Genomic DNA, 19,449 nt, shown 5'->3' with positions numbered 1-19,449 from the left:
TCACTAAGTTGGCAGGGTTGCTCTACCAAGTGGAAGTATTAGCTGCCTCCACAGTCATGCTGTTTAGTTTATCCTGCGAGCCCAACACGGCTCGTGAATATTCATGATTGAGCCTCCAAACGTCAGGACGCAGCGGCGGCTCTTCCTCCCTGACAGAGAGCGGAGAGGCTGGGTGGAGAGACAGCATGCCAGAGCCAGGCTGCATCTCTCCCACCGCATTTGAGGGCAAATCTGCTCTCAACTCACTCTGCCCTGCACCGCCGACAAGGGAAACAACAATGGACTGACGGAGCGAAACACAGAGCGGAGAGACGGAGCATGTGAGAGCGAGAGAGAGAGAGAGAGAGAGAGAGAGAGAGAGAGAGAGAGAGAGAGAGAGAGAGCGAGAGAGAGAGAGAGAGAGAGAGAGAGAGAGAGAAACGCCGCCTTGTTTTTGAAGCATGCACATATTCTCTGGACATAAGCTCCTCGGGTTCATATTTGCAGAGCGGGACGGATCGGGTGACCACAACGCCTGAAAAGGGAGATGCCACAGCAAAGCGGTGATGGCAGAAGGATGCGTCGATGCGAGCGGTTAATGCAATGCGTCCCCTGTAAGATGGACGAGACATATTGGGGCTACGGAACTGGCGACTTATCACGTTGTGGAAGAAAGATGTTTTGCAACTGCCGCGGGCTGTTCTAGAGGATGACTGCTTTCCTCGGCGTCATTTCTCGTAATATGTAGCTCGAGCGACAGCAGAGCGCGTGCAGCTGTTTCTTGGCTCGTGAAGCCTAAAAGCATAAAAGCATCGCTCACCAGCTGGAGCCGAGCGCCGTGTCCGCCAGCGGCAAACCTTCCCCACCTTGAGAAGTGAGCGCAGCCTCGTGAGCTGTCCGTGGTGCTGAACGGATCCGTCAGCTCCTCGGGTCTCCACGAGTTGACCTTCTCCTACACCGAGAGGAAAATCCTCCTTCTGCCACACAGAGTAAGGTGGCAAAGCAGGCCACCGCACATGGACAGCTGCTGGGCTTGACTGAGTCAGCCAGACACTATTCTCTTTCATGGCTGTGGCACGCAAAATCAAAACTTTGCTGACCGTCAACATTTTAGTGTTTGTCGGAATTATCCTGTTCTCGGTCTACTGCAGGATCCAAGACCGATCCGAGGAGCTCATCCAGATAGGGCGTATGTCTGACCAGAGGCTGCGAGCCAGGAACGGCAAAGTTTCCAACTTGGTGGACAGGCAGTCTATTCTCCAGCGGCTGGAGAGGCTGGAGGATGTGGTCTACAATCAGTTAAACGGTAGGATGCGGCTCGATCATCTTAATATCAAAATCTGCACTTACCAGTCAGGAAGTCATCGTTATAACGAAGGAAATAATGCAAGCCAATCACTTTATAAATTGTGTCTATAGATAGGCGGACCGCGTGCAATGTAGAGCACTTTCGTGTGGTTTGATCGGTGCCAAACTGTCCTTCAGAATACAAAAGGTGCACAGGCTGCATGCACTGGGGTGAATTTTCCGTAGACCTGAAGCATGACTCATGCATATTTTTCTGTCAGCCTGTAGTCTCATTTCTTTGATAAGACAGTGAAAAATCAGCTTGAGTTTACACATGAAACACCGTTAAAGTGTTGGTGATAAAGCACTGACCCTGCTTGTCATAAGCGAATGAAGAATTGTGATGTTTTACAGTGCAGTACTTGGTATATGTGTTTATATTAGACTTTACTAGGCTGTTACTTTAATGGCCTACTGGATCGCAAAACTCCTAACCCATAATTGACTTGTTGTAAACTTCACATAAACTTATGTTGACGTCTGTAGTTCTGTATTGAATCCCACTCAGAGGGAGTCTGTATCCCAGCAGCAGCTCATTTCATTGGACGCACCGAAACATATCAGATTTAACAAGCTGTCTGAGTTTTGAAGGAGAGTGTAATGTAATGGCTCTATAACGGAATGACAGACCTGTATTTCATTACATGGCCATTAGTCTGAGGGGCAGGTTTGGTCGCCTCAGTGGAACAGCAACATTTAAAATCAGTTACATATGACTTACTTATGTCTTACTTACATTGTATTCCTCTGTGGGAAATCCACACAATCACAACTGATGTTCAAGGCATTATTCATACATATTGAAAAGGCTGACCTGAATACAGTGCATGAGATATTTCAAATCTATAATTCATTGTAATTTATATAGAGACATTAGTGTTTAGTACATTTAAAGAAGCAAACACATGTTGACTTTCTCAAAATTAATCATAAAATCACATCAAGCATCATAGTTCCATGCATTAAATAATATTCACTCAATTACTATATAAATATATGGGGTTTTAAATTAACTCAACATGTGATTATTTATATCATATCAACAAAACATATCAATAGTGTTTAATCTGCCAATTATTTTTTAATTAATCGATTACTCGTTTGGTCAACTAAATGTCAAAGCCCAAGGCCATGTCTTCAAATGTCTTGTTTTGTCCAACCAACAGTCCAAAACCACAAAATACATTATTCACTATATATGACAAGGAGAAGCGGCAAATCATCCCATTTGTGAGCAGAACCTAGCTTACTGTTCTCCTGGGAAATTGTGACTTTATCATCTGTGTGAAGGCTACCATAGCTCAAGCTGAAGGGATGGCAGTGAAGGATGGGGATTGTAGGAGGATGCGGGTTCTGCTTGTCTTGTTGCATTTCAAGCTGGTCACCAGTTGAGGTCGCATATATCTAAATACCCCTTTCATCACAATCCACCCCTGTGAAAGCTGTAAAAACCCTGCATTCAAACATATAAAGAGAAGAAATAGGAAAATGCTTACTTTCTCCATATATTTTCTAACAGGTTGTAATGTTCAAATGATCCAGAAAAAGTGCCCTGACAGTCTGTTTGAAAGTTTGCTCAACAGTCAGTAGTTAAGGAGGTTTCACAGCATTTCACAGCCCCAAAACTATGCGATTGTAGACTGTTTCTGCAGGATCTTGTTATAACGGCCAAGCATCGGCAGCTATTTGACGGTCACTCTGTCACTTTGAGTTATGCTCGGCATCTGGCCATCCAGCCAGCAGGCATTGCCTCTCAAAACGTACAATGGATCCTCTCAGTCACTTAGCTTTATATCGAGACAAGGCAACCTCACATGATTTCACTGTTGGACAGAAACACACTGTGTCTGCAAAACTCTTTAAGGACTGAAGGAAAAATAAAGACTTATCTAGCCTACTAAACTAAAGTTGCATATGTGATATTACACATATAAATCATCCAAGCTGAAACTGCATATTCATTATGTCAGTTCATCTCATGCCAATGTTGAGTGGGTGGATTTTAAAACAATGAATTTGTTTTGTTTTGTTGGTAAAGTGTAATTGGGAATTGACTTTTCCGCCCCTGAGCCATGGCTGAATTGCATCTTCTTCCTCTAAGGCTTGATATACACAGTCAAAGGTGTTGTATTTTTTTATGTTGGTGAACATCATAACAGCTTCATAAATGATTTTCAAAACTGACTCCATTTGCAGCTCAGTTGAGTCCAAGTAGCTTGGATACACTTTGTAGGTCTTTCACAAGAGAGTAACAGTCGATTCTGAGCTGAAGAGAGGAACAAGCAATGAACTAAGTGCAAAACTGGCAGAGTTACCTTTCCAGTTAAAATAGGAATACAAAGGCAATAAAGGCGTCTTGGACCTGTGAGTCTAAACTAATTGAATGCATGCTGTAATGATTCAATCACAAGCCAGGGTGTTACACTGGATTCCAAATTGAACTTCACAAAACAAATAGCTGAATTCATAATTTCAACAAATCCAGCTGTTCAATGTGAGCTTGACAAATTCAAATATACAATTCTCTACAGGCACATGTCTCTTTCCACACAATCCAAGCCTGAAACAGAAATAGGAATCAGTTGCGGTTACGCAATTTTTCTTTGACAGCGGCAATGTGTACCCAGGAGTGCACACAGGCTGGAAACGTTCTCTGCCTGTCACAATCCCTCCATGATTTGTCTTGAGCTCTTTAATGGCATACTTAATCATATCCTCATATCCCAGGTCACTGCCCCTTTTTCTAAATCGTGCACAGACCACAAATTATATTCTGTGGCTGTTGGGAATAACTATGGTGAGGGGAGGACTCAGCGCACCAATAACTATTACCATGTCCAGCAGCGATATGAAGTAATTGCCCATTCCCTCTGTTCTTTATTGCCTACCAATGGGATGCCACGGGAGCTACAGCAAGGTCCAATTAGATTTGAAGGACATAAACAAGTCGCAAAATTCCTTTTTTATCGTCGTCTGATGGATGGTCAGATAGACTACCAACAAGAAAACAACGGTCAAGCTTTGTCAGCGGCTCATTCTGCTCAGAAATGAGAAACCTGAGTTTTATCAGAAGCACTGCTCTGCTGTGGTTGCCACTGTCTTTGGGTAATCAGATGAGGGGGTTTTAAGCTTGTTAACAAGCTTATGAAGCAGCGTTTTGACCTTAAGTACTGCATTAAAACGAACAAATATCTCCTCACTCTTACTTACCAGCTGAAGCCCTGTGAGGTTGTCTGGCCTAAATGAACACTACAAATACAATTAGCTGCAATTATTTTAAAAAAAGATAGAAATAATTTTGTTGAAGGGTTTGACTGATAAGGATTTTGAAGGTCAGTGTTGATATGGACGTTTTAAGCTGAAATCCAACATTATGATTTGATATTCAAGTAGTGTTCAGAAAACATGATTAAAGAATGAATCCACAGCTCGATAAACCTTTCCCTCTCTCCGTTACTGTTGCTACGTCTTTCAAGCCTTCTGTATACCCACGGTACATCAAGCAGCTTATAATAATAATGGTTGCAGATATAGCACTTGAAGTCATTTTTTGAAACGATGGGAAGCAGAAATGCTCTACAAATGTGCTTTTTAAAGAACAACAACACATATTGCTATTAGCGAGTGAATGTGCTACTATTCAGTTCACTCCTGACCAGCGCTGGATGTGTCATTGCTTGAGCTCGGGTGTTGTCCCTCAGCTCACGGTCCTACTCAGGCTGTTGTCATCAGCCATGCATGTCACTCCCAGCCTTCTCCCAGTGCGTAGGTGCTGATGGGATGGCAGCCTCACAGGCCCAGCTGCAGTACCAGATATGCTTCTTATCTATAGTGCCCAATTATGGCAAAGAAACTAACGCTGTTTATATGCTAAGCCTGCTGGAGCAAAGACTTGATGAAAAATGAGAAATGTCACTCCCTCTCTCTCTTCCACGCTGACAGAAACGTGACGATCTGACTGTATCTTAATGATACACATCGCGGTGTGCCTATATGTTGTTGTGCGGTGTGTAATGGAGGCGGTTGCAGGGAAGCACGATGAAGCTTGATGAATTGAAATATATTCCAATAACGATATGTAGATGAGGCTCTGGTCGACAAAACAGTTTCATAGTCGGATAAGAATCAATTCTGCTCAGCCTTGAGGAATCATGATAATGAATTCAGCAGCTAACTTGACAATCAGCAGTCAGCCACAGACAATAATGGCAATCTCAGATGGAGCGAGCATTCATCTTATTCACACTGTTGGCCTCGAGTCATGCAGTGATTACTTTACCAACATTTAATGATGACATCCGATGATGGAGGGACTTAGAGGTCAGTATGCCAGGCTGGATAATTGATGACGTAAATGGATTTCCATTGCCTTCCTGGACTTTGATAGTTTATCCATCTTCTTTTGAGAATTTTCACAAAATGGAACAGAATTGTTTGGGACGACCGGTACTAAGGATGTAACCAAAATACAAATACATTATTCAGAGTTGAACAGATAACACACACACTGAACAGATGCAAACGGCGTTAGAATTGATGCAGTAATATTTGTTTCTCCTTCGAAATGAAAGGTGCTCCTTATAACTGGATCTTGCCTCATTGCCTTCGGTTTCAGACTTTACCAGAAACTGCTGGCAGCATGACTTTACATGGTGCAGATTTGCCGGAAATTTAAATGAATACAGGCAATAAGTTTGAAATAATCATTTTAACCACTTTTCTTCTGTGTTGAATGATAAAGCTTGACTAATGTTGCACAGGTGTTATTTACACCTCATGACGCACTATTTAACCCTGGCACATTGGAAAACTTTGCACGACTTCACAGCGTACAGAATACTGATGAACTGTAGACCATCTAAAAGTGCATGCAAATGGCGAGCCCCTTTGTTCGGTAGCTCGTTTGTTTCTTTAAAAATGTATATTGTCTTGACCTTCTCCCATTGCATGCACACCTTGATTTTTTTTTTTAAAGAGACAATATGGCACATTTAGTTATAATAGCATGTTGTATAGCACTGTTTTATTAGCAGAAGATGATTCCCAACAACATAATTTAAATAGTTTGTGTAAAATGAACAGATACAGATAGCAGCTCTATATTTTCTGTGCTTGCACTGTCATGCCAGCTCTCATAGCGATTGGTGTAGATTTTGCAAAAGGATAACAATCCATTGTTTGCAGATGAATTAGGGGGTCTAGTGCCACCAATTTCCAAATCAGAGTTGTTATCCTCCTGACATCCCTGCTGCTGTTATGAGTGGCAGCGCTACAGTAGAATTAATTCAGCTCTTCTCCCAGCTCTCAATATTTCATAGATTTGTTTTGGCCTTTGAAGGCTTTAAGCCTCTCTAGATCGAGTTATTTTCCTCTTCTTGAAGAGATCACGGAATTCCCCACCCTCCCCTCACCATCAATATTTAGAACCCCGCTGCATCACTTTGGACACGCATAAATCCACTCTTGCTCTTAAATCATTCATTAAAAATGGGTTCGTCTTTGAATTTGAGGCCCTGTCTTGTAAAGGCCAAATCAGACACATTGTGAAGATTGCTGTATGATTTATAGCTGTTATGGGTTTCAAGTATCATGTCAGGGAAATTTGGACAAATGGATTGTGAGGAACGAGCACAGAGACAGATGTACACTCAGACGATGAGATTCAAATTGGCGCCTGACAATACAAGGAACCTCATCCTGCTCGGCTGGAAGAAGCAGATGTTGTAACTGCCTCCTTGTGGGATGATGAAAGTGCTGAGGTGCTCACATCGGGAAAAGTGAACGAAAGAATACACCAGAGAAAATACATGGGCTTTTTAAAGCTGTGTAGTCAAATACTACACATATGATAATTGTTTTTACGTTATAAATTCAACATTTGTTGTGTATTTGCATTTGTAGCTATCTTTGTCACAGCAGTACAGTGAGCAGCGTGGGCCTTTAGTCATTGTCATCCTTTTCTGACCAGAACACAACAGCCCACTTGCTGGATGCTTTTATATAAAGTGCCTTACAGGTTCATGTGTACGTACATTTTTAACTCGTGCTGTCGCCTTGGGAATAGAGCTCTTAATCCACAGTGTTATGCTCTGCCCACAGAAATACACGGTCCAATTTTTCCTTTAAAGAAATGTTTTAAAAGCTTCTATTTTTGTTCGTAAGCAACCCATTTTTGGAAATAAACGTTGCTGTGTAAAAGAAGCACACATTTATGCGTATTCAATTTATTACTCTCTTTCTTCCAAACACATCTCACAACATGAAAAGATCAAATGGATAAAACATAAAAGGTAAATCAGAGCAAGGCTTAGTCATTTAACTGCCTCAAATAACCCAGGCCTCATCAAAACAGGTCAGCAGCTACATAACAACAGAGCCCTGTAAGAGATTTACAAAAGTTTGCAGTTACGCTAAAAACAGCATAAATTTGCTGCAATACTGTTTAAACGTTACAAATGCAAACCTTCCATCGTGAGATTGACTCTGCAGAATCTTTGAATTGACGGTGTCGTGTTACAGACAGTGGATCAGATTTTCAGGCCTCTCATCTCATGGTGGAAGGCAGGGGGAAGTAAAATGATGCAGGGACGAGAAAACAAAGCTGGCAGGCATTGTCCTGCTTCCAAGACTCATGCGTAGACAGAGAGGCCCTCCAGACTCGAGTCTCCAGTTCTGGAGGGCATCTGTGTTATTGTGTGACATGGGCCGCTATGCCAGATGGCTAGTCCGTGACGTGAACCCCACCCATACTTGTCAAAATGCCACCACATTGGCTGGTGCAGGACATGCTCAATCCCTCTCCTGGGAGAAGCCAGTTTGCAACCATTCAGCTCCAATTACAAATCTTCAGCAGCACCCGAGGATTTGAGGCCATCCAAATATGGTGATTACTCCGCAGTTCCTAGAGGGTTGAAGCGGAGAGCTGAGCTCTTCATTGGTATGCACTGTTTACTTACTGTCTGTGTGTCCATCTGTTAATATGGAGAACAGACGCAGCTCGATTTTTCTGTGGAGGCCACACTGGAAGCTTGGCACACATAACAATTATCTGACATTATCCTGCAGTTTCATGGAATTTTAAATATTCAAACAATAGTCCGGCCTTTCAAGGAGCTGGCAGAACCAATACGAAACAGCAACCAGTAAATAAACACATTGATAAATAAGGGAGGAGGATATTGCATTATTGTATTATTCAAAGGTCCAAACCAAACAATAAGAACAAGAAGAGGGTCTGTCTTTAAAAGAACAAATATCAGGTTCAGCCTCTCTCCCCATCATAATCATTTCTATAGAGTCTCTGAATCTGGGAAGCGGCTTTTTTCCATCAGCCAAGAGTTCGTTTTGACACTGTACCGCACCATTTTTCTCCTTCTCGGTTTGAAAATGTCACTGTCACGGTACCACAGTGACATTCTGTTAAATCACAGTCATGAGTCATTTTAATGAGAGCAGAGGGGTATTTTAAGTCTGACACATTAAATCCAGTGCTGAATTTAGTTGTGTTAGACCAAAGAAGCCTAACATGATAGGGCTGGCAGAGGACTGGCTCAAATTCACCATTAAAGCACACAGATACTGTATGCACTCTAGCCTTTCTTCAGGGATTCTTTTTGGGATAAAAGGACCTGCATGGCAAAAGCACTGTATGAATTATAACCACTTCACAGATGTGGTGTTGCTACACACTTTGTCTATGCTTTTATGATTAGCAATATGGAGCAATTAGGGGCCTTGTGTTAAACTAATGGTCTCTGTAGAACTAGTTAAGTTAAAATCACAACATTTTACATTTGATATGTTTCAGTTATCTATATCCTACCTCAGAAAAAAAGTTAATTGATAAATAAATAATACCTGAAGGAAAACAGAGCAGTTTTAGGTCCTTTCAACATTGTAAGTGATATCTTGACAGATACATTATGTCAATCAACACTATGAAAATAAGAAAACAGCAGGACCCATCATGAACACTGGTTTTCTGGTTGAAAGTCCTGTTGGTTTGATTTATACATTCACCTTCCATCACACTATGTGTGGGTATTTTCAGTCTTCATACTAGATCATCACTTCCGGAGCATTTCTCAGCTTAGTAGCTAAGTAGCATAACTTAGGAAGATGGACATATTTGCAAGTTTGATCATTTGATAATTGTAAACTTCCAATATCTTCTCACCTTTCTCTGTTCTGTGTGTGTGTCTGTGTCTGCCTCTACACATGAGCATGCACATCCGTATGACTGTCTCTCTGCTGTGTCATTTTCTTGGCAGGTTTGGCGAAGCCCATGGGGCTAGTTGAGGGACCCGGAGGCCTTGGCCAGGGGGGAGCTGCTGCCACTCTGGGAGAGGACAGTCATGATGTGGAGGGGAAATATGAGGAGTACGGCTACAACGCTCAGCTCAGTGACCGTATCTCCCTGGACAGGAGCATCCCAGACTACAGGCCTAAAAAGTATGTCCACCTTCTGTCTTTCTCATTTTCTGTCATGTACATTCTCTACAACTACACTTCTGTTGTTTGGCATTCATTTCACAATGGTCGGCATTAATGTTGTTAGCAGGTGACGTCAGCATTTTCAGTGGCTGAAATTGTTTGTGACCCCTGCTGTGTTCGATCGAGCAGCCTTTGGGCTCCAGCATCCCAGATGAAATGTGCGTTTCTATATTCACTCCTCTGTGCCCTCATTAGGGAGATTCTCGAGGGAGTGCTACAACCTGCAGGTTGTTGGCCTGCTAGCAAGCTAATATGCTAGCACAGCTCCAGTGTTATCCTTTTGCCCACACTGGCTGTTGTTATGACTTATACAAGAAGATACATTTCAGTAAGAATATATTTCGGAAAACGAGGTTGTCTTTTTCCTACAAAGGCCATACAGCATTTTTTCCTTTGCTGAGTTTAACTACATTTTCTAGAACAGTTGTGTAACGGGTTCTTGTCTTAAAATCCTCTTAACCTCGCAAGACAAGCAAGCGAACAAGGCTTCCAAAAAGTAGCCTATTGTAATGACACCTTCAGCTGTCTCCTGCTGTCACATGACAGTGGGCCTCCCCACTGCAAAAGCCATCCTCACTTCCTGTTTGATACATTTCATCTTCTTATTGCCTGACTCCACTTAATCCTTCCTTGTCTCTTCTGTCAATGCAGTACAGTCAGTTTAGCCACAGAGCATCTTAAGGCCTCTGCCATGGGGAGTTACACAATAGAAAAGGACTTTTGTCACGCCTAATCCCGACATGAAAGGACATGGGGAAGATGATGGATATAGTTGAAGAGCTGTGTTGTAATGTTGCAATAAAAGGAATTGTAAATTAGTATCAGGGCTGCCAGTGGCGGTCATATTACACAGTGTCAAAGAACAATGGCGACAGGCGGACACACTGAGCGGAAATCTGATGGCCAAGAGAGGTTTCTGAGGGCTTTAGCAGGGATAACAATTCATTTCATCCATGCTGCTTTGTTCCCAGCTCTTTTCACGCCCAGAAAAATTAGAGTGGAACGGGGAGGAGGGGCCAAGCTAAAAGGAGCTTGCTAATTAATAAAGACAGCTGAGAGTGCTTCTGGAATGGAGGGGTTTTAGGAAATTCCTTTTTTTTTAATCAGCTTGTTCAACAAAAAATCGAAGATAAAAGGGAAGTGAGTGTTGGGGGTTTGCTGAGGTGTTTCCGGTTTGAAATAGGGACTGACTGTGTGTTTGAGTATGGATTTAGTACTCGTTTCACAGGTTGTTAAACCATTCTGCTGGCTTGTCATCATACAGTACACTTCTTGATCTGTGTCTCTGTGTCCAGAATATTTTTTGTACCCATATAAACAAGCACATAGTCATAACGCTAACAAAACATGTTGTGTCAAACAAGGTAAAGCTTCAGTCCATGACAGCTATTCAATAGGTACACTCGATGATAAAGACTTAGTACATTTGTTGTCTGGCTCAATGGAAATCAATACAATGCAATGTGCAAACACAGTTCTCTTTGCCTTTTCTGGTTACATCACAACAGCAGTACTTTAAAGAGAAACATCAAAGAAAAATGGATTTATGTGCAGCCAGACCAATACTGTTACTGCTAGCATTGTTGTGGCACTAGTGAGGACTTTTAGGGTGCTGTCACACCTACAGTAACCTGTTTGGTTCAGTTTGAAGCAGTTCTCTGCCTCATGCAGTATGAAAAACTGCTCCGTATTTCTGATTTGTAATTCTGCATCTGTAAGTATGTCCTGCAGGCAAAAGGTGACTGCAGCACTGCTGAAGTGAGGTTAACAGTAGGAACCAGTCACCTCCTGTCTAATGGGCTTTTAATTGAACAAGAGTCATTAAGCAGAGGACTTTGATGACTACAGGGAAGCAAAGTCCATCACCATGGCCCATGACTGAACGAGCCACACATTCTCAAGTCTCTCTCTTTTCAAACCTGCCAGTCTGCAGTAAAACCAATTCATAATATTACAGACGCAATTGTGTCTCGGACAAAAAAACCTGTAATCCTCTTTCACCTCCCGCCCGCCCGCCTGCATTTCTCTCTTTTGCCCTTCACTTCTGCATGTGACATTCTTAACTGAGATACCAAGGAACTTAAGTAGGCTCTATATGATGGTGACTCTGAGCCTGCCATTCATTGTCCTTGGGAGGCTTACGTATGATAGCATCTCATTGGGCTGTGGAGAGAAAAACAGTAAAGGGCATGCAAGCTAGAAAGATTACTGATGCCCACAAAATAAACAAAAAGATGTTAAATGTAACTTGTGTCACTGATATGCTATTCAAGGCATTCAACCTGCTTTTTACCCTCCAGTTTTCCTCCTGCAGGGGAATTCATATTCAATTACTTCAAATCACACCTGTATCTCTATTGTCACACTGTCGAAAATTGTATTTATATTTTGTCTAAATAGTTAAACCCAAAGACCAAGGACCCTTAGTTTTGTGTTTGTCTGCCTGCGGGAGGGTGATAACCAGAGAGGGAGGCTGAAGAAACAGGCTTACCTCATCTCTTTAGCGTCTGATACTGCGGAATGGGATCGTAAGGTCTCCACGGTGCAGGAGCTCCTGCAGCAAATTGTTGCTCTTTCCAGCGCCACAGTTTATCTCCTGGATGGGGAGGGTGGAGGGTAGAGAAATGACAAGGCAAACGATTATCTTTCCGAGTGGGGTGCTCGTGGATTGGAAAGTTGCTTTGGTGTTGCCTGCACTGCGCGGGTTACAGGAGGTTAATGTGAAATTTCACAGCAAATAAGAGTGGGGAAAAAGTCAGAGGGAGCACTGATCCACCCGGCTGGTGGAGGAGGAGAAGGGGGAGGTGTGATTGGAATACATCTTAATCTGGCGCTCTGTTTCTGTCAAAGCTTGTTCCGGGTCAAATTATGAGCGCTAGCCAGTGAGCTCAGTCCCATTACAAACAGATGAGTCGATCGCTCATCCTGTTACGGCTTTACAAGGCTTCCCCGCTAGTGCAGACAGGTACAAATTTAAGCCTGAGCGATGCCCTAAATTGGATCCAGTAACTAGGGCAATGGAACTACAATATCACTTTACGATCTCAACACTCAAATCCAGCCTCACTCCACATCTCAACTAGAAGCGATGTGGCTGCGTTTCCCCTTCTGACATTTTCGAGAAATTACTGAGGTAATATTCATTAAACGCAGCCTCTCCACTAGTCGTATAACAGAAAAGGAGTGAAATATATGTTACTTTGTTTTGCACAGTTGCCATGTTGCGGCTGTGTAAAGGAGTGCCGCGGTGCAAAAAAATCTCCCCTCAAACTCACTGCCAGATTTGTCTTTGTATTTATAGACCTGGCAAAGCTGATTGAGAGAGGCAATAGAGAAAGCTATGAAAGGGAACAAAGGAGTTGGTGAGGGAGAGCATAAATGCACAGGGAAGGACTGAAATGATACAGTGGAGGGGTTATCAATCAAAACACGTGCACTTACTCTTACGAATAGAGCACGAGAGCAGGGCTTAAAGTATAGATAGACGTACGCAACGTGCTCCATCATAAACACTCTCTGTGGTTTAGTTTTCCTTTTATTACCTCTTCTGTCAAATGCATGTGGACTGTGGTAATGGAAGTGATTGATAACAGTGCATGAAATTAAACTTTCCCAATCCAGAACAGCAAGCTCGAGCCTACTTGCACAGTGAGACTATAGGCAGTGGATTGTCATTCCACTGCCATTCCAAGTAAAGCCCAAAAGGAAAGTAAAAAGTATTTTATGCTAATATGCAAAGCACTTACTATATCATTTTCCAAGTAAATAAGATGCCATCTCTTGTGTCTTTCTACATAATTGCTAGTTCCTCTCTTGCCAAATCTCATTGTTGAAAGGTGAGAACTTGCTAACACATGCCCGCCACACACACAAACACACACACACACACACACACACACACACACTCACACAAACCAGCGGCTGTGGAGGACGAGGAGGGTTCCAATGGGTGGAGAGAAGAGGATGTAACTTTAGCATCATGCTGGGATCCATCTGCTGTGTGGCCGTCCCCCTGCGGCCTGACCCCGTGGATGCTGCTGACTCAGGCTGACATCGCAGTTCACCGAGGCGTCGGTGCGCCGAGCACCAGTAGAGTTCAGATGGCTCACAGCGAGGGTGGAAGAGCAGGGGACATGCTGTCTTTGAACGAAACATGTTCAAGGTAGCAGAATTTTGACTTTGATACCAACACTACCAAGTTTTATATCTAAAAATACGACCAGACACTGAACAAGGAAAAACATCAGCAGTGTCATAACCGGTTACATTTGGACAAAGATGAGGTTTTAATTGTATGTGCTTCAGTATGCACAAACAACACAGTATAACATCGGACCAGTGATTGTATGCAGCACCACAATTTCATTTGGGCGTTTATGTGTTTGCTGTGTCTTATTAGTTCAGATTATGGATCTCTTCTCTGGCCAAGTGCAGATTTTCAAGACCGAATTTCAGCCTCACTCGTTGCCTCTATCACATCTAATAATCTGTGATAGCACGTGAGACTGATACGCTCTGTCAAATCAATGTATTGTCTCAATAATATTTCTCGAGTGTATGGTATTTCACCTGGCAAATGCAATATGTCGCTGTCTTTAACACTACCCTGTCGGGAATGTTTGGCAAAAGACTTCAACAGCTCAATAGGATTTACTGAAGCTAAACGAAACACATAGAATTGTTTACACTATTGATTCATGTCGATTTGATATTCTAATAAGGAACAATATTACATTCATTACAGCCAAAATCTCTTGTAAATAATTCAACCACAACAATTACAATAGCCACCTCATTATCCCTACATAATGAGACAGCACTGCTGAATAAGACATGTGAAAACATGGAGAAACAGGCAGAAGCGAGTGAAATGCGTTTGTCAGCTGTTGCGTTTGGAGCCTTATTTTTGCGGCGCGGCAAGATTCACAAGCTGTTGACTGTGTGTGTGTGCGTGTGTGCGTGTGTTCACAGTTGCCATAGGAATCAGCTAAGTGCTTCCGTCCAGTCAACACTGTATTTTTCTGGAGGTGACAGACTTGAGATTATAAGCGAAGAAGAGTAACAGGGTTGCTGTTGTGTGAGAAGAAGACACAGAACAAGTGAATGTTATGAACATTCATTTGCATGGCGTAGTGTACAGTACATTTTTATTAATTGTAGTCGTGTAAGTGTTCACTGATGTTCAAAATAGGTTACCATAGAGTCAATGTACTGTGTGAGATTATGACGTTGAGGAATGACGGGTGGTGAGATAGCTAACAGGTTAAGAGATGGAAGATTGACCACATTTAATAGGATGCTTGTAACCCAGTTTTGCGTTTTTACCCTGGTTTTGATCATATTTGGGCTCATGTTTGCATGTCACATAAAGAAACTTGGTTATTCACCTCCCTGTATAGATGAGTCTGACACTATCCAGGCTTTATCCAGGATTATCTGTGTCAGCAGAGGCATGTGATTGCCTTCTCCACATCCAGCAGTTGAGGATGAACCCAGTTTAGCTGCCTGAAGTCTGCTTACCACTCAGACAGGATTTGGCTTCTCTATGTGACCATCAGTAATGCAAGACGATGCAGTCTATCACTGACATTGCCAAAGGAACACTTTATTTAAACTTGTATATCATCATTACATCATTAGCATTGTTTGTTTCAAGGGGAGAAAGTGTTGGTCTGTGCCCCTCAGGATGAATTGTAATCACTTTAGTGATCCTCTCACCTTCAATCTGGAGCCATCATCACGTAACAGCATTTAAATTTCTCCAATACTTTGGAATATGACAAAATAACTACAAAATGAATGACAATACCATTAGCCTCAGCTGTACTTTGTGCTTAGTGCAAATTAGCAAATCTGAGAATGCTAACATGTTAAAATAAAACGGTGAACATGTTAAACTTTATGCCTGCATTGTGAGATTGTTAGCATGTCGAAGAAAATGGGTTTCTATAAGAGAACTCCAGTCAGTATATTCAGGTTTCTCAAAAGCAGGATGAGAGTATGGCAGCTATACTGTAGCAGTAGTCACAGTACAGTGTAGAGAATCCAGGTCGGGGAGCTGCAGCTTCACCATCAAACGGATGTAGGGCTGTAAGTGATATCTTAGAAGAGAGCTATTTTTTGCCTTGTTGGTTTGGTTCACTGAGAAAAAAAGTTATCCAGGATACGTCCCTTTATTTTTGGACAGACATAAGAGGCTGTATGCACCATGTGGATACACTGTGAATGTGAAATTGAACATTTAATTCAATTTTATGACAAGTGAAAATGCCTGCTGTGAGAAAGATTTGTACGGTTGTTGTCATCGTGGGTTCTGGGCAAACAGAGGTGTTTGAGGTGGCTCCAGCAGTCCTTGAAGAGGTATCCGAGGGCCTTGATGGCATTCTTCGGGGCCATAAATGCTTTTTTTAAGGAGGTTTCAGGGACTTTTTCGGCAGCTCCCAAGTGTCCCAGCTAGGTTGTGAATATCTTAATTTCACTTTTCTTTTACACATTGTCTATTATGAAGCTTGTGTCGTAATTACACCCCATTATTCTTTTAATTAAAATAATGAATTAGCTATTTCTTATGACTGAGTTTTTTTAATTGGATAATTGTTCTGCTAAACACATTGCTTTTACGTTCATATTTTTTTGTGTAGAAGATCCGCTGGTCTTTATAAACCCAAATAGGTCTTGCAGAGAGAAAATATTGATAATACACTCAGATATGAAAGTCATATAAAACGCACACAAAGAAAGAAAGCCGTACATGTTTCTCTCAGTGAGTGATATGCAAACAAAGTCCAGGTTGTTTTAGCACTGGCTAATAACTTTGAATGTATTTTAACAGGTGTAAGCAGTTGACGTACCCAGAGGACCTTCCTCAGATCTCCGTGGTCTTCATCTTCGTGAACGAGGCACTGTCGGTGATCCTGCGCTCCGTCCACAGTGTTGTCAACCACACACCAGCACATGTGCTCAAGGAGATCATCCTGGTGGATGACAACAGCGACAGTGGTAAGACCTTTGGTGAACCTCAGATTGTTTTCATCCAATTAATAAAGCTGTCACTTAAATAAATGACCAAGCAATATGTGACAAGTCTTTAAACCGTGGTGTCCAACTGTATATGCTCTGCAGGACATTAATTGATGTTAGTCACTGAGATCTTGTCAGTTGCTGTGGTTTGATCCAATATCTTTCTGATCATTCCCTTTTTGCATCACATTTAGTTGTTCCTCATTTACATTTGTTTCCTCTCAAACTTAAAATCATGAAACCTGTAGAACCTGCAGTTTGTCATTGTCTAATGCTGTAGGTTTGCTTATTCAGTTGAGACAGTCACCCTATTCATCATGTCTTGTCATCCCTGGTGGGAACGCAAACTTAAGGCGTCATACACATCTGAGTTAGTGTGATGTTTTTGGACTCCTGCCAGAGTAGTCAGTCTTCTAATGCTGCGGGTTCTTATGTGTGTTGGTGTGTGTCAGAGACAGTTTTCTGTGTGTTTGGTTTTGTGAGTAACAGTTGAAGGGATAGAGAACCCCTGAGGGTGGACTCTTGCACACCGGGTTTTAAAAATAGCTTTAAAAAAAAGGGGGGGGAAAGAGAAGGGATGGGATTTGTCTCATCCTTTGCTTACTACTGTCTCCATGGCGATGGGGGCAAATGCTTCAGTTGCCTCCACACCATGACGCCCACAGCAGCTGACGATGCTCGGCTCCACATCCCAAAAGCTTTTCCGTTTGGAGAGGGAGGGACAATGAACTAGATTCCAGACGACACTTGGCCCTCCTTCACTTGGCACAGAGTAACAGGCCTGCCTCCCTCAGGCTGGCAGTGGAAAAGGGCGCATGAATAACATACTGAAAGAAGGCCGAGCAGGAGTCAACACTGGCACATCTCCGCTCCCCGCTGAGGCTCTAACTGCCTACAATTAAACAGGCAGTCGTTAAAAGTCAATGAACAGATAGAAATGGAAGTGGACTCCTCCTCTCGTTATGTCAGCCTACCCCACGCATTTTCACTCTCGCAAAGGTTTTCCTGAAATAGATTTTTGAAGGACAACCCTATTTTTACTATAAAGACTGCAACTTTTTCTGACAGTATTTCAATTTGTTACATTTCACCTCTACTCCCTCCTGTGAAATGTTATTATTGCAAGGGTTTCAAAGAAACAGCATTTAGACTCTCACGATAACAAAGACTTTGGAGTAACTCCACGATAACTCTTTATTTATCAGCAGAAACTCTGGAATACTTTAAAGCAGCTATAATTAATATATTTATAGTAGGAAAATATTAAATGACTGTGTTATGTAGGGCTGTAATGATGCATCAATATGGAATGATGCAATTTATTAAATGATCAACAACCCAATACCATCGATACAAAGTGAAAACATCTTTAAGATAAAAAAATAAAAAAACATGACATGTCTGTGTCACAATTTCCCTCCAAGCGCACCTCCTTCCTAAACATTCAAATAGTTAATCATGAAAACCATTAAACAGCAGAAGGTTTTTTGTTTTCTTTTAAATGTAGCTGTCCAAATAATCTACATACTATTGTAAGAGAACAACAACATTTAAGTTTGATTGCAAGTTTGTCCTGTATTAAATGGATTTGACGACGAGTACACCTTTGTCAGCAAATTACATGACTGTGTGATATCCGGATATTTAAACCGCAAAGTTGCCAACTCATTCCTACTAATTAATCCCTAGAGAGTCAACTAATTTGCCACAATAATACCTCAGGCATGAAAACTCATCAGAGCTGTTAGAATAAAGTTGTCTCCAGCCAGAGCAAGAAACAAATTGAAACTGATGTACAAGCGCTCTCCATAACAGCAGAGAGCAAAACAGAAAGCTAAACTCATGGCCTTAGTAACCTTTGCTTTAAAGCATCGCAGACTGACGTTTAACATTAGTGTGCTGTGTGCAGTTCACTGACATCCCATTACACGACTACAAGGTGTTGATGTTTTCAGTGTCCACGTGCATCTTTAATACGAGGTCAACTGCAGGTCACTGCCTGCAAACCGACACATCCGTCAGCGGCTCTCACTGTATGTTTACCAACAGTGACGATGATTCGTGCAGAAGTGTGAGCTGTGTCTTGGGAGCCGCTCTGCTGTGACATTAGACAATTAATATGCAGGCTGGTGTGCTTGACCTTTTCCGGATGGCTCTGTCTGTCCCCTCTCATTTAAACAAGGCTCAGTGAGATGAGTGGAGGTACAGCCACACTCGCTCCTAGCATAATAAATTAAGCACCGGAAGCATGTTTGCCTTGCGGCTGAAAGGTTTATTCACAGCACCGGTCTAAACTAAACTCACATTCCAAGTGATGAGCTTTGGCTATGTGTGTGTAATAGGCATGACGACTCCAATTCATTGTTGTTCGCCATGTTAGCAGCATAACAGCGAGGAAAGGCTTAATGAGCCTTATAGGATTCAATTCCAGCAAATACCACCATCATATTGATAACTTAATGATTCATATAATGAAAACAGGATGTAAACTGAGGACCAGTTGAGTACAGCTTGTAGTATTAAGTTCAAGTGGAGCTGAATTACTTTCAACATTGCATTCATTAAATCTGATAAAAAAAATGGAGGATTTGTAAATTAACACACAACTGA

At 42.1% G+C, this 19,449-nt stretch overlaps 1 protein-coding gene across 1 annotated transcript in view; it reads left to right on the top strand.

Moving 5' to 3' along the window:
- The first annotated feature begins 1,044 nt into the window (after positions 1-1,044).
- Positions 1,045-19,449, top strand: part of galnt9 (polypeptide N-acetylgalactosaminyltransferase 9) — a 68,445-nt gene continuing 50,040 nt past the window's right edge. Inside the window, exons 1-3 of the mRNA XM_076104614.1 lie at positions 1,045-1,285; positions 9,597-9,777; positions 16,652-16,818. Of these exons, the coding sequence (XP_075960729.1) occupies positions 1,045-1,285; positions 9,597-9,777; positions 16,652-16,818 (589 nt within the window). The remainder of the gene's footprint in view (positions 1,286-9,596; positions 9,778-16,651; positions 16,819-19,449) is intronic.

This window comes from Anarhichas minor, unplaced genomic scaffold, assembly GCF_050575085.1.
Source record: "Anarhichas minor isolate MPS153535 unplaced genomic scaffold, ASM5057508v1 ptg000030l, whole genome shotgun sequence".
In the NCBI taxonomy this organism is placed as follows: Eukaryota; Metazoa; Chordata; class Actinopteri; order Perciformes; family Anarhichadidae; genus Anarhichas; species Anarhichas minor.
The sequence above is the reverse complement of the archived record's forward strand: the minus strand, read 5'-3'. Positions and strand labels throughout refer to the sequence as shown.